Source organism: Aspergillus pseudotamarii (genome assembly GCF_009193445.1).
Source record: "Aspergillus pseudotamarii strain CBS 117625 unplaced genomic scaffold BDV38scaffold_92, whole genome shotgun sequence".
Lineage (NCBI taxonomy): Eukaryota > Fungi > Ascomycota > Eurotiomycetes > Eurotiales > Aspergillaceae > Aspergillus > Aspergillus pseudotamarii.
The window spans coordinates 55,546-70,509 of NW_022475106.1; the positions used below are offsets into that span (position 1 = coordinate 55,546).

Genomic DNA, 14,964 nt, shown 5'->3' on the forward strand with positions numbered 1-14,964 from the left:
TCGCCACCAGGGCGCTATATGGGTATCATAGCTAACTTATATCGTTGGACGTACGAGAACCAAACTAAGGACAGACCCAAACAGAGACAAAAACAGGGGGGTGAAAGTGTGAGCGAATCCTTAGCTCTCACGGTTCTTTCGGGACCTGTTTTGCTTCCTCTGCCTCGGCTTCATCGCCCAACCGGACAAGCATGTCCAACCAGCGCCGTTCTTGCGACCCTCATCGAAAACGCTTCCAATTCCTTGTAACAGCCTCCCCTGCTCTCGACCCATCTCAATTTGCAACTTGAGAAACCATTGCTCCCAAATCCACCCACCAAATAGACCCGTCACACTCGCAGCATCGGCTGTGCTGCCGATCGGGCCTTGGACCGCTTCACACTCGCTGATTTGGCTCTTGACTCTAGGCTCGGGTGTCTCCCTAGGAACAGGGGAGACCGCAGGCTCGTTGCCCATTGGTAAGAACATCCAAGCTCGTTTGGTCCCTACAAATCCTCCTTTCTGCAGACGCCCGAGGAAGTTCTTCGTAGGGTTTGGGTCGTAGCCCCGCGTCTTAAGGTTGTATGTGAACTCAACCGACGTGGCAGATGCGTAAGGCCCTGCGCGCAATATCTGTGCATCCATCACGAAGAATTCCAGGAACCCCCCTGGCTTCAGGCAGCGACGGCATTCTTTAAGACAAAGGTCATATTCGTCTTGCTGATCACCAGGGGAGCGTTCGCTCTTCAATAAGGCAGGCAGTGAACGAGCTGAGATCACATCAAACTTATTGTTCGAGAATGGCAGTTGCCAGAGGCTTTGCACGGAAATCTGACGGTGGTTCGCGGGCCCTTTGATACCACGGTTAACCGCCTGGTGCTCGGTGAAGACGGTGTAAACCTTGACGCTAGGGTAGTCATGTGCAATCTGCCATGCCCACTCACACGAAGCATGACCCCCGAGGTCTAGAACTCTAATGCGACCTGAACCTGGTCTTTGATGGTTTGCTGAGACTGACTTCGACTTAGCGAGCCTCCTGAAAGCAGGACTAGCAATCAGATGACCACCATTGAGGTACCGAAGTGCGTCCATGGCCCACATGGGCTCGCTAATCTGGGTAAGCACTAACTGCTCCTTCTCCAGCATGGCGAACTGCGCCTTTTCCTCCAAGATGGGACCCACCACTGAGTCACTGGGTGCTTGAGAGAATGGACCTCTGTAAGGAGGACGTCCGGGACGAACTAATTCGTAATTGCCCAACAAACTATTTATATGCATATTAGGCAGACCCAGTCGAATTGATTGCACAGCGTCGAAGCGCATGGTTCGGTGCATGAAAGTGTCTGCCTTGCTAGCACGTCGCCGGATCGATTGGAACCCCCTCCAATAGATTGAGTCCTTGCTTGCCAGTGCTGACGGCTGGGAGCTGGGAGCTTCCGGGATTGTCTCGTCAAATCGGACAGACTTTTGAGAAACGACTTGTGCTACGGCTTGTGTCACACTCTCTGCGATCGCCATACAGTCTTCTCTTTCGCTTACCGGGGTATTGGCGGGATTTGTTTCACACAGGGCAGCAAGATAGGACGACTGGGCTGCGAGCCAGACACTAGTTCGGTCTAGGCTTGCCATTGCCTTCTTCTGCAACTCATCTTCATAGTTCTCATCTCGCTCCTCCGGATTATACATGCTTGGTCTTGCAATCTCATACACACCGTCAACATCGTCACTAACTGGGCTTTCCGCATGTTCTATATAGGACCCCGGATCTTCAGAAGAGATCCTGATCGCAGTCGGTGGCCCACTTGGGTCATAAACAGCTGTTAGCTGTTCATCGGTTGACCTTTGAGGGCATTCAATGACCTGCTCAACGATTTCCCCTTCGGTCCGGGTGAATGGAAGATCGTAAAACCTCTCAGCAATGGCAGATGAAGGAATGTTGTTTAACTTGGGAATCGACCAAGTGTGACGAGCCCTTGGGCCAAGGGAGGCAAAGAAGCCACCTGGGGAGGGTATACTGAGTCTACTGAAGCTATATCCAGAGAGGTCCGATGCGGGGGTCGCATCGTCAGCACTGCGTGGTCGCTCTGGCGTTTCGATCTGCCACATCTCTTCATTACTTTCAGAAGTCTCTGACCAAGGATCTGGGGTCATATCCAGCGGAATGTGTTTTAACATTGCCAACGCATCTTCAGGAAGATGCACGCCTGTGTCAGAGGGTGTATCTTCTCGGACAGGGTCAGCAACGGGGGGCGATCTCGCCTGGCCAGGAATTCGAGGGAAGTTTCCGAGAAACTGTCGCCAATCCTCTTCGGTGTCTTCGATTGCGATTTCAATACTTTGTAAATCTGATCCTGTCTCTGGATTTTGAAGATCTGCATCTTCTTCACCTTCGACGTCCGGTCGTACAAGGATTTCATGCGGATTCCAGTCATTATCAGGAAGTGACTGGACATCTGGAGTAGCTGGAGCACTAATGTTGGAGACTTGGTCCGATGAGACACTACCATCCAGCGATGGAGGAGCATGCGCGGCCGGTACAGAATGGCCAAGCAATGATAAAGCTGCTGGGGAAACTGGGATCTTTGGGGGCGGCGTTGGGGGAACTGGTGAACTTTTCGGGGCGCCCTGAAGAGACGGCCACATTGACGGCGAGGGAATCGTAAGACTGGGATAGCGATTGCGACTAGTCGGGGAAATCGAATTTCTCGTCGTAGGCGTCACCAGACTTGGTGGGCGAGTACTAGAGATCGAAGTGCACTCATCACTCATCTCAGATTCCTCGTCGGTTGCATCGTACAGATCATCAAATGTTTGCATTTGATTTTGCCATTCTGTATCTGAGCAAGAGGAGGTAGTTCCAGCAGACAAGGGAGACAGCAGACGGTTTAGTCTAGACGCCAGCGCCAGACCACTGGTCTTCAACCTTAACTGTGGCTGAGAAGCAGTCTTGTCCAGACCAGCTCCTCGGTGACGCGGGGTTTCCGAGTATTCCCCCTCGCGAGAATCCTCAATTATGGTATTAAGCCTCGTCCCTCGGGCCTGCCGAGGAGGCGGGCATCTGGCTGTTGCAGAGCGCAATGATTCAGTCATGTTTCCCTATGTGTGGTTCTTTATCTTCTCTCTCGATAGAGAATAAGGAATTACAGCATAAGCCGATGCTGCCAAAAGTGAAACGTTCTAAGGGTATATTATTTCAACTGCGTTCGACACCGATCAACGGGTCCACCAGCGCAAGCAAAGGATACAACGAAGGACAGCCTAGCTCACAGAGCCGAAGGCACAAATGTTCAAAACTAACAAGAAGGAAAAAGAAAATTAGGGTAAAATGACCACAAAGAAGTAGGTGATGATCACGATCGATCCGTGGCGCATGGCTCTGATAAATACACCCAGGTCTGAGAGAGAAAGAGGGGAAGATCTGGAGACGCCGTCCACGCCACCCATCATCTGTGCAGAAACTACTGCAACATTGCGCACGACAAGCCGGGGATCCTTGGAAATAGGCAATTCAGAGAGGCTACCATTGGTTGCTATAAAGGCGGCGCTTCACCCCTGAAGGACTTCCAGCACTCTGAGAGGTACAACAGAAGTGACATCCAGCACGCTGGACAGATATCACACCAATAGGTGGGGGGCGCGTGCAGAGAACGGCTCTTGACGAATGATGCTTAGCGACTGGAAGCTAAGTTGAGTGTGATTGGTGAACAACAAGCGCCGGGCAATCTATCTTTAGAACTTCTGTTGAGGGGTGTTCTGATTAATCAGTAGATCGTGTCATCCCCACCCAACGTTATTTTGGAAAGGCGGTTAATTAATGATGGTTAGGTAGCAAGTATGGTTGTCGGACATTGTCTTCATCATCACCAGTCTCTCTGGAAAGACAAAAGTAGTCATTCCGCTTCTAACCAGCCCAACAACTGGTTGACTACCGGTGTACGACGAGGTCAGCCGACCAATACATCGGAAATTGGGCCGCCGGAGGTGAACTGGCACTAATTTAAGTCAGTGTTGAGTCAAGTCAAGAGATTACCAATGAAGCAGCGGCCAAAGTGGTCAACGGCATATCTATGGCAGGAAGCCGGTTCCCGTGATCCTGTCTGGCCTGAGTCTCGATCTCCGTTCAGGCATCGAAGCTCCCCCTAATGCAACCCCCCACCGGGGTGGTCCACGTGAAAGTCTTGGCCCTAGCCCTTATCATCAATATCCAACTTGCCGGATTTGGCTGTTCGGAGTGACGTCGACCGGTAAATGGCGGTGATATCAATGGCCGGTGATTAATTTTTTTTATGGGCATTTTCCTGCCTACTGATGGAGTACACATATCCACTCTTTCCCCATACCTGTGCTGTTCACACAGCCCATTCCTGATACAGGTATATAACCGGTCTTCTCTCCCCATCGTCCCTTGAAGCTTATCCTTTCCCTTGATCAGTGCCCCGCCGTGCCCGTCAATTGCTTCCTTTCCTTCATACAAACTCCTGAACCTACCAGACATCATGTCCCCGCCGGCGATCATTGCCCCGTCCATCCTGAGCGCGGATTTCGCGACTCTAGGAAGCGAATGCTCAACGAAGATGGCCCAGGGCTCAGACTGGCTCCATGTCGACATTATGGACGGCCACTTCGTCCCAAACATCACCTTCGGAGCTCCCGTTGTCACCAAGATCCGGTCTCACGTCGACCGTCCAACCCAGCCCCATGGCCGGGGTACCTTTGACTGCCATATGATGATCATGGAGGTGAGAAATACCTGCTCCTGAAGCTTCAATAACCCGCACCGTTTTCGCGCATCACCTTTTAAGCTTTCCGGTTATTCCGTACAATTTCGAAGAACGACCGGCTAATCGTCCCATGTTTATATCTAGCCACATAAATGGGTCAAAGAGTTCAAGAATGCCGGATGCGACCTCTACTGTTTCCACTACGAAGCCGCCGTAGCTTCCGTCGCAGCCACCGAGCCCGCCGACTCGACAACCACTCGCAAGACGAGCCCGAAGGAATTAATCCGTTACATCCACGAGGAGGGCATGCAAGCCGGTATTGCTATTAAGCCAGACACACCGGTGGACGTTCTGTGGGACATCCTTGAGAGTGAAGACGAAAAAGAACGCCCAGATGTAAGTGACATCATTCTTACATAAAAGAAACCCCCGCAACATCCCCCCATAACTTAATCCATACTAAACGAACCTCCTCCACAGATGGTCCTAGTCATGACCGTGTACCCGGGCTTTGGCGGCCAGAAATTCATGGCCTCCGAGCTGCCCAAGGTGCAGGCTCTCCGTGAGCGATACCCTAATTTGAACATCGAGGTTGATGGCGGACTGGGGCTCGGGACGGTGGACCAGGCCGCTGAAGCTGGAGCCAATGTGATTGTCGCTGGTTCGGCGGTTTTTGGCGCCCAGGATCCTGCCGACGTCATCGCAAAGCTTCGCGAAGCTGTTAACAAACGCCAAAAGCTTTAAGAATATTATTTCTTACTACATATTCCATGTGACACGATAGTTTAATCGCGCATAGCCCATAATGGTTACCCTTCTTTTCTTTTTCTTTCAAAACCCCCCCCCCTCTTTTTCTTCCGACTTTTACTTTTTTACCTCGCTTTCGGAGGCTTTTATTGATCCCAGTCTTCGTCTTGGCTTTAGACCATGTGATGGTTTAATAGGCGGGCAAGGGTTGGTATACGGTAATATCCAATACAGCGGGTATGGAGAATGTACCTAGAGATGAGTTGCATAGACTAGTAAATACGCCTGAACGATGAAGAAGGAATACACAACATTTGAAATTCACAATTATCGGATTAAAAATGACTGATATCAATGCGCTGGTATCTTTACAGGGTAGTAGAAAATAAAAAGAAAGGAGAAAGAACAGGGCTAGTAAAAGTAATGTCGGGGCGTGTCCATCGTATCATAAAGCAATCAGCGGCAGTCCAACGAAGGCTTATCATGGGCCATTCAATTGGAACCTGGTCTCTTTGCCTTTCGATTCATAGCATCCTCGACATCCTCGCCACTTTCTGACTCTTCATCAATGGTTTCCTCCTGACCAGCTTTCTGCGCCTGGTCGTCGCGCAACGACTCCAACATCTCTGCATGACCGCCAGAAATCGACTTACGGATATCTTGAGCGACCTTTGCTTTTTCCTCCGGGGACGTGGCAGAAACGATGGAGCCACGATGATGTTCAACTAATCCTAGTGCTTCGGCATTATCAGCATGAAAATTGGCAGAGGACACCGCGGCAACCTCTGGCACCAGAGGTGGCCGCTTTGGGTTGCCCCCCTCGACGATCTCGGGAGCAACCGATGATTTCCGACGTACACTATCTGCGCCTCCATCCTTTTTCTCCTCGATGGCAGCAGGGAGGGGCTGCTTCTGCTCAGCAGCTGGAGTCACCTTCTCAGCTTTGCTTTCTTTAGCTTTGGCGGCGGCCTCCTCGCTAGCCTGGCGCAGTGCGACCGTGATGGAGTCGTCTTTCTGAGATTCCTTCGCGGGCGGGTTCTGGATCTTGATTGTACTCTGTTTTGGTACCGAAGGTTCTGATGCGGGCGTGGATACAGCGGATCCAGACTCGGGTTGGGTGGCCACGGCACTCGTAACAGGAATACTATCACCAAAATCTTCGACGCTGTTGACCTGCATTCTCAGCTCACCATATTCGTTCCATTCTTCGATCTCTTCCAGGTCCTGTAGGGTTCCACGATCGTCAGTCATACGTGATCATCGTTCATCATCCCCCGACCGATTGCTAAATTCCACGGCATATAGAGGACAGGAGGGGGTAAAAGGAACAAAGACCACTTACGCCGACGACGGTGCCAAACTTCACCAGACCCGGTAACTTCCTACCCTTGGAGCGACGACCCCAGAGCTTCCGGGCTGCGTCATCGGTGGCTACATCAATTGCGCGGAAAGGGAGTTTGTTGGCCTTGAGGATCGTCTCCAATCGTGCAGTAGCGGTGACGATATGGGACGACCCCGCAGTAAGGGAGGTGTAAAGATAAAGGGTCGAATCGGACATGGCGAAGTGAAATCAGAAAAGTAAAGAAGAAAAATGGTGCCCTCTAGGTCGAAGGGCTAAGGTTGCTCACAATACAGTGAGGATATGGTGATAATCATTCAGGGGGAACGATGAAAAGTGGCATGGGGGGTGGAAGCACGTCCCACCAGCGTTTCTTTCTCCAAAAAGACCCTCAAATTAATTGGACTCGTTTTCTGCAACGTATTATGACGTGGCTGTTGACCGCCCACGCGAAGTCACGTGTTGACGAGATGCCGGATATGGAAATATTCAAGCTGATATATCTCTCATCCACTGGCTAGCACGAAAAAGTAGAGGGAAAACGGGTGAGAATAGGTTGAAGCAGGGGGTCTAGTTTTTATATAAAGACCAGTGGTCTTCTTATGTCAGTGTCCTCTGACTCTAGTCACTCTCCCCGCCGTTTGGGAGGAAATGGGCCCCGAAAGTGGCAACCTGACGTCAGCTGGGTCTCTTCCCACATCCAGAAACCAAGTTCTCATCGATGTTTTGAGGTCACTGCAGAATATATGGTTTTTGTCTAGTATAAGCCTGTGGGAAAGTATTCCAAGGTTTTAAATGCTGGATAGTGGATCGTTTGTATGTACAGTCTCAAGTTACCTCAATATATATATCTCTGAAGCTTGATAACAGCGGTGTTCAGTATAACCCGCATACCTTTCTCTTGCGTAGAGCTAAGTCTTAAAGTGCTTTCTTGCAGTAATATAAAGGGTTTACATATATACAATCTCGATTTGTATATTCTCGGATAAGAGCTATAATGCTTTCGTAGCTACCTATATTAGCCATTCATCATCTATAGCGTAGGCCTCAGATGCAGTATCGACCTCGATCTTGCAAAAGACTGATCCGTATGCTTCTCATCAGATGATAAACTCTCCAAGATCTCTTCCAATCTTCCTGTCAGCATACTTAAGCATGCTCTTCCCAATTTCTCAGCGCGAGAACTACTCTGGGAATTCTGGAAAGGCACATATCGAATTATTTCCCAACATAAGGAAGACACAACACACTGCTGGCATGACTTCGCTCTACCAAACCACTTGGCAAATTATACACAGAGAATCGTTATTCTACAATGGACTGTTGGTCAGATGCCTGACCGAGTTAAGATCATGCGCTATTCACTCCAATGAATATAGTCAAGTCATTGTATCTTTAATAGTTAACAGCTTGCCGAGGTATTTGAGCCCGTATAACATGGAGACTATTAGTGTCAGTGCATAGTATTCCAGATAGTAGACAATAGCAGCTGTTTAAACTGCTAAGTATAGACGTATACTGATTGCACTACATGCCTGGTTGAAACTATAGTGGAGGTGATATAGAAAGCAAAGATAAGAAGGGATAGTCACATCTGATCATGTGTAGTGTAGATCTATAGCGGTCACATAAAATATGGTACCCATGACCTGTGTTGGGAAGAAAGTAGCTCAGTCGTAAATGATGTGGATATATGTGGTTGGATACTGAGACACCATGGACTCTGCCTTATTTAGTGAAGTCTGACTGGACTGCATTGCAGACATTTAAAACCTTCAACAATAAAACTCTTGGTTTCGGCATCAATAGATAAAGGTAGTGAAATGCGATAAGTAATCCATAAACTATCTATGTATGAGGACTTCGCTGCTGGGGAGTTGGCAGTAAGTTATCTCTGTGTACTCACAGATAGCACTCAAGAGTACTGCTACCTTTGTCGGTTATTGGTTTGATCACGACACAAAGATACTGTCGTGTCGAAGTAATGCTCCGTCGTACTTTAAAGATTGGAGATAATGTGCTTCATACTTGGAAGGTGTCTCCACGTTTGGGTACGAGGAAAGAAGCTATAACCACTCTGTACATATGTTTAAAGTAGTTGTGTATAATCTGAGTGAATATAATCTCCATTTACGTCTTTTGTTACTTATTTAAATAGTTGGTTTACGGCTTGCGACTATATACAATAGTGTCCACACATTTGTAGATACAACCTTATTCTTTGTCTCCGCCTGCTTTTACCCCTTCTCGCTATTTTTATTTTTATTTTTATTTTGTGACTCAAGGAGTTTGAGTGGTATTCCCAAGTAGAAAATAGCCACAGTACCACTATTAGTCCCTCACGCGGCGAGAACGGCGAGAAACTAAGGCGCTTCGCATAGTATACTGCTCTTCGGGTCGTCGAGTATCATATTGGAGAAGAAGGTTGCCGGCACGGTGCCACGAACTAAGCTACTTTATAAGCTTCAGCTGCTCTGCTCCGTACACTGTGATCCATTATCTATTGTTGATGATCTTCGCCATTAAATTTGCTAGCATGGCTCGAAGACGCCATATAGTGTGTTTAAGAATAGGGGTAGTTGACTAGTATGATCTCTCTCGGAGCCGACGAATGAGTTGATCCACATGACGCAAAAGGAAAGTGCAATACGAGCTCATGTGAAAGTGTCTACTTCGCACTTGGTCGCATAGTTCCAACTTGGTTTTCTGGTACACTGGCAATCCGAAGTTTAGACTGGTAAGAGGTAATCTCCGAGTACGCTAAATTTAGGAGACAGCCGTTGAATTCCTCAATGCGTAACGGGCTGAAAGTGTTGAACGGTTTGCGGAGAAATTTCGGACCCCAATCTAGTAATTACCCTCCTGAACTTTTCGGACACAGAATACATGATTTGCTGTCATTATTTCCTGTAAGATTATCATGCCTCTAAAGGAGTAGGTAGGGTGTTTCGGCAAGAAACAAAGTAAATGATGATCCAAATGATGGGTTTCTGAAAATTAAGCGTTCTCAGGGAGCGTTGGTTCTGAATACCCTGATTGAAGAGCACTACTAGAAAAATGATGTAATCCCGGCCGTGCCATTGAACACGATGGGTTAGGCTAGGCAGGTAGACTCATACTTACTGACCTGCAATTTCAGCCGAACTGAGGTTGTGACTTTGACCTTCTGTTGGTCTTCGCACATGATCTGCGGGGTCATGAATCGGGTTTCTTGTACAATCGATAACAAGTCATCGCGATAATACTATCTTTGGATATCTCTCGTATTTCTGCCTACCTGGCATGATTATTTCGCCTCTCTTCTGAGCTTTTACTGGGCTCAGCATTTTCATCTCCATGCTGCACTTTTGTCGCTCCCGATGTCAGGCCACAAGGCTGGCATTCTGACGGATGTTCCGTAGACAACCGATCAATCTAGGTTTTGACATTGAGGCCTGAGCGCACCCTATCATCCTATTCCATTAATAAACCAAGGCCTACGTGATCAAATACAACTCCTCTGATTCTGAAACCTTGTCCAGTCCAAGGCTTTTTCTCTGCCTGGAGAAGACTCAAGGCTGCCAACATGTGTTGGACGCGTCATCGACAGATATCCTGTTCAGAGAACTGTAGGAATTATGGCTGAACTGTCCTGTGCCTTACCACCACCACAACACCCCGATAAACCTGGCGCAGTGGAAGTGGCTAACTGAGGCGCTCGCCCGAGATACCCAAGTGTAAGGTAGCAGATTTCCAAATGTGGCCATGAGCATCGAGCTGAAAAAGGTTGTGCCACATGAAACGGATGGGCTTGCGTCTCGGAACCTTAACGAAAGCTGCTGAGCATGAAGGTGGCTCTATAAGAGCGTGTATTATGTATCCGACATGGTGGTCAGCATGGGGCGTCGCAGAGCCTGGCCAGGCACAGACAACCTTCTACATTGATTCTCGAGAGCTCTTGCGTTCGAGATATCCTCACACGCATACGGAGTCTGTATCCGATGTTTGAGCAGTCTTTGACTCACTCGCTGTCTGCAGGGATCAGAGTAAGGCAGAGACTGGTATTGGGCACTGGAGAATGATTTGCTGTCGTAGGTTCAGCTTTCTGAGGGGATAATGGTACTGCCACCTGCTCTCTTGTTCAGGTCGATCGATTTCCGAGCGTTGGCACTTTGCCTGGAGAACGTCCTGCGCACTGATTGTCCCTCGGTCATTGTACAAATCATCTACTCCTCAGGTAGGTATATCGACCCCATCATATGGATTTAGGTTCCACCAATGAGTACAAGATACGAAGTCAGATCACACTATACCTCTCTAGCTCATGAATCAGCACCTGAGGCACCTAATTGCATCGGGCACTCGGATATGTATGACATTTACTGCTGATATGTTCTTCGACGGAGTGCAACCTCAAATTTTCCGAAGTGGAGCGCTTCATGACATAGTACGCCTCGGGTTCTCCATCTACGTACCTTGTTCTTTCTCGGTTACCCCTCCGCAGACAGCTTCTACGAAGATTCCTTGTGCTTCGCTCTTCACTACCTACGCGGGACGGTCCAGGATTGGTACCTGCCTGTGTAGGTGTAGATGCATAAAATCACAGATAGTGAATACTAGTGTACCAACACTCAGAGGTCCTGGCCCTATCATTCGACTGTGACAGGACAGACGGCGATCCCTGGGTTCCACTATAGCCACGTCGATTGTCTATTTGTCAGATGAAAGGATTATTCTCCCTTCGAGGGCACGCTCCGACATTTCTGGAAGGACGAATAGCGCTAGAGGAGCTATTTTTGCGATATTGTGATCAGGTACGTATTGGACACCATACAATCATGAGATTTATTTGTACCTTACATGTCTTCCCCCCCCCCCCCTTTTCCCTCTCTCGTGGTTGTTGCTAGGCGATTGGGTTGTTACGGATGTATTGGATGATAGCATCTTGGCCATCAATCTGCTAAAGGGGAACGACTTAGTAGTAGAAGAGGGGGGGAAGTCGGGTTACCGGAGAATAATTAGATTTTGTTTCTCACTATGAAAATTCATCCAGTAGGAGACGGATGAACCCCCACTTCATTGTAGTGACCCGATCATTCAGGGTAGTACTTAGTACTCACAAAGCAGACAAAACAATAATAATAATTAAAAAAAAAAAAACTCATTAAACGTGGTGGAGCAGTAACTAAGAGGCTGCCGCGGTTTTCTCGAACATTTCGTCATAGAGGGGTAGACGTTCTAAAGCCGGTGAACAGCAATTCAGGCACAGATCTAGTCCGAGCGTCCTCAGATTCCTTCTAGACTGAATTGAGTCCGACGGTATGAATAATGAGGAGAGTTTACATGGCTAAGGAACAAACGAGAGCCGAATCGGGTATGTGAAGGGACTGAGTCACACTTTTTGGCACATAGTATTGGCTACTAAGAATGGATATACCAAGACTCAAAAAAGCGGTGACTTAGCTGTGGATTGGCGGTGGATGTCGGATTTCCTACAGATGAAACAACGGCGGGCTAGGGTTTTCCCTGACCGCTGGAATCGCAGCGACCACTGCATAATAGTTGGAGGGGAATACTTGAAACTGCATCGGTTAGTCATTATCGTGGTCGGCTATAGGTAATGAGTTTGATGATGATGATGATGATGATGATGGATATCGAAGCGCCTATGAGGTATGGTATCTCTCAGGCCGTACTACTACGGAGTACCATAGTACTGCTACAGCTCCACTTTCAACTGTGTTGTTGTTCACCCGCGACTGCCGTGACCTTCTGCCTGATGACCTGGTTGGCACCCGTTATCACGTGCGACACGTGATCAGATCATTTACCCTGTTGGGCAGTCGGAGGAGTCCCACTTTATCCCTCGTCAAATGATCGATCGTTCGTTCGTCGATAGTTTCGAGATCGTCCGGTTACCGCAGACAATAGAGGCGGAGCCATCGCAGAACTCAGAAGCCGAAAGAAGAACGAAAATACCCCTCCGAAGAGAGGAAAATTAGGAGAACTCTGATTACGTATGTATACCCGCAACCATGTCGAATATACGGAGTCGAAATTCTGTACGGAACCTTGGGAACCTCCCGCGGGCGTACCATGGGACTGCTCAATTTCGGGGAGTAGGTTACTGTCACTGCGACCATTGTTGAGTAATAGCTATACAACTTGGGAACCTTCACGACTCGAGCCGACTAAAAGAACATTTTCTGGTGGTCAAGCTAGAACGTGGCGCATATCGATTGTTACCCAAATTCTGATTGCACGGATTGGCCTTCCGGAAGATAGAGCCCAGTATTCCGTTTTGTAGCGGGAAGACTACTATACTCCTGAACTATACCTGGATCTTGTAAATGTGACAAACGGTTTAGAACTGATAAAGATCGGGTTCTTCATTCCCACGATAATAACGGGCTTAACGTTCAAATCGGCTGTCTCATAATCGGTTCACCATGAGCTGATAGTGAAAAAGCGACTGACCCAACAAGGACACCTCTTGGATTAGGGATGGGGACGAAAGAACCCAAATAGGTGGAAGCTAAACGACGTGGCAGACATCGAGTCGATGGGGGAAGTTTAGCTGAGACCCGAACGGGCTGTACGTCACAATAGAGGCAGCGATGAGGACGACTAACAGGGCCTAAAAATCAAGAGAAGTGGGTGTGAGGAGCAGTTGGGTCAAGTTGTACAGCGAACGGAGCGCTGCGTCTCATGGACTTTCCCTCAGGTGGCCGATAATAGGGTATTTTAGGGTACGTAACGCTGGTACCGAATATTCCTAAGGCTTTCCCGCTGTAGGCGCCCTTAGGGAGGTAACGGGAATACGGACTGGAACCCCATCACCCTCTCTCTCCGTACCTAGTACTACGACGTACAGAGTATTGCACTTACGCTTAACCTAACTAATCTAGGGTACTAAACTGCAGTGGACTGACTGGGCTTAGTCCAGAGTGGGTTAGGTAGGAGACTGTCCTACAGCCTAACCTTCTATGGGATGTACTAATAAAAGTAATCCTGATGACTGATCATCCAACACATCCTACTTATCTGTTCTCTTGCTGGACCGGCAGCGCGTCGGCGCAATCCGTTTCGCTGCCTCACTTCCGGGCTCGCACCTCATCCTTCATTGACTCGTTATCCGTCTAAGCCATGGAGGTATCTTATTTGTCCCATGATAGCCGTCTGTCTGGTCTGTAGCGATTCAAGCTGCGTTTGACCAGTCAGCGTGTTACTCTCCCCTTTTCTCTTTTCCGGGCACCTTCTGGGTTTCTTTGCGCTAACGCGGTTTTAGTTAGTTTACTGACGATGACGATGTTCTCTATTTTTTATTTGATTTTTATTTTATTTTATTTGATCTACTACTTTTGTTTTTCATCTACGGAGTAAGTTCCTCTTATTGTTTTGTTGTTGCCCCAGGCTTGGACATCCCCATAGATGGATTTGTACTAGTGCTCTCTCTAACCACCAGGAAAAAGAGAGAAAACAATTAAAATTATAACAAAAATAAAATAAAATAATCATAACTAGGATACGTATTGAATCCTACGATAATTTTAGGTAAACACTGGGCCGCCCAAAAAAAGGAACAGAATAGAATGAATGGATGGATGAATAAATAAATAATCTAAAAATTAAAACAAAAAAATCATGAAATAATTAAAATATTACAATCCATTGAGAAAAAAAAAATTAAAATCAAAATAAAATCCAAAATCAAATAATTCCATTTGACCACTGGTGACTGTTGCCCACCCCAGACGGTCGACAGACTTGTTCTAGAGTCCAGACCCTCATCTCTGTCAACCCTTCTGCCCATCCATGATCATTCTCATGCCCCCCGGTCCACACTGCCATTCCTGCTTTAGTGCAGGCTGGCACTGGCCAATCTTTCCCTTCATCTCATGGAGTCTCATCCCCGCCCGGTTGGTTTCAAACCTGCCATGAACTACTGCTCTCTGACGGACTTTTTGTCCTCACACTACGACTACAACCTACCTCTCCATACACCATCAAATCCACCCCCCCTTTCCCCCATCCCAGTCATCCATTGTACTCCGTAGTCCGGGCCATTTGATTAAACCGGGCTGTGGAGAGCTTTGGGCTCAATTCTTAAATTGATATCTCCCTCACCTCCCTCCTCTCAAACCTCCCCCAACTATCGATCATCTGTCGCATCACATATATCTTGATACTTGCTCTTCC

General features: G+C 48.0%; 3 protein-coding genes across 3 annotated transcripts; 1 reads left to right on the forward strand and 2 right to left on the reverse strand.

The window, feature by feature from the left end:
- Positions 1–120: 120 nt before the first annotated feature.
- On the reverse strand, positions 121–3,069 carry BDV38DRAFT_288118 (uncharacterized protein; the record flags this gene model as incomplete). The annotated part of the gene is made up of 1 exon (XM_032060990.1): positions 121–3,069. The coding sequence occupies one exon, from the start codon at positions 3,067–3,069 to the stop codon at positions 121–123; it is 2,949 nt and encodes a 982-aa protein (XP_031908104.1).
- Positions 3,070–4,166: 1,097 nt separating this feature from the next.
- Positions 4,167–5,623, forward strand: BDV38DRAFT_225318 (ribulose-phosphate 3-epimerase RPE1). Its single transcript, XM_032052849.1, has 4 exons — positions 4,167–4,352; positions 4,471–4,718; positions 4,845–5,096; positions 5,181–5,623. Exons 2-4 carry the CDS (start codon positions 4,476–4,478, stop codon positions 5,442–5,444), a joined length of 759 nt encoding a protein of 252 aa, XP_031908105.1. The 5' UTR covers positions 4,167–4,352; positions 4,471–4,475; the 3' UTR covers positions 5,445–5,623.
- Positions 5,624–5,692: 69 nt separating this feature from the next.
- On the reverse strand, positions 5,693–6,907 carry BDV38DRAFT_225341 (uncharacterized protein). The gene has a single exon (XM_032052850.1). The coding sequence runs from the start codon at positions 6,696–6,698 to the stop codon at positions 5,940–5,942; it is 759 nt and encodes a 252-aa protein (XP_031908106.1). The 5' UTR covers positions 6,699–6,907; the 3' UTR covers positions 5,693–5,939.
- Positions 6,908–14,964: the final 8,057 nt, after the last annotated feature.

Excerpts from the sequence above, each read along its gene's own strand:
- BDV38DRAFT_225318 (XM_032052849.1), top strand. The coding sequence starts at position 4,476 with ATGTCCCCGCCGGCGATCATTGCCCCGTCCATCCTGAGCGCGGATTTC. Across the intron at positions 4,719-4,844 it reads GCCATATGATGATCATGGAG|CCACATAAATGGGTCAAAGA; the intron begins GTGAGAAATACC and ends GTTTATATCTAG. Across the intron at positions 5,097-5,180 it reads ACGAAAAAGAACGCCCAGAT|ATGGTCCTAGTCATGACCGT; the intron begins GTAAGTGACATC and ends CCTCCTCCACAG.
- BDV38DRAFT_225341 (XM_032052850.1), bottom strand. The coding sequence starts at position 6,698 with ATGACTGACGATCGTGGAACCCTACAGGACCTGGAAGAGATCGAAGAA.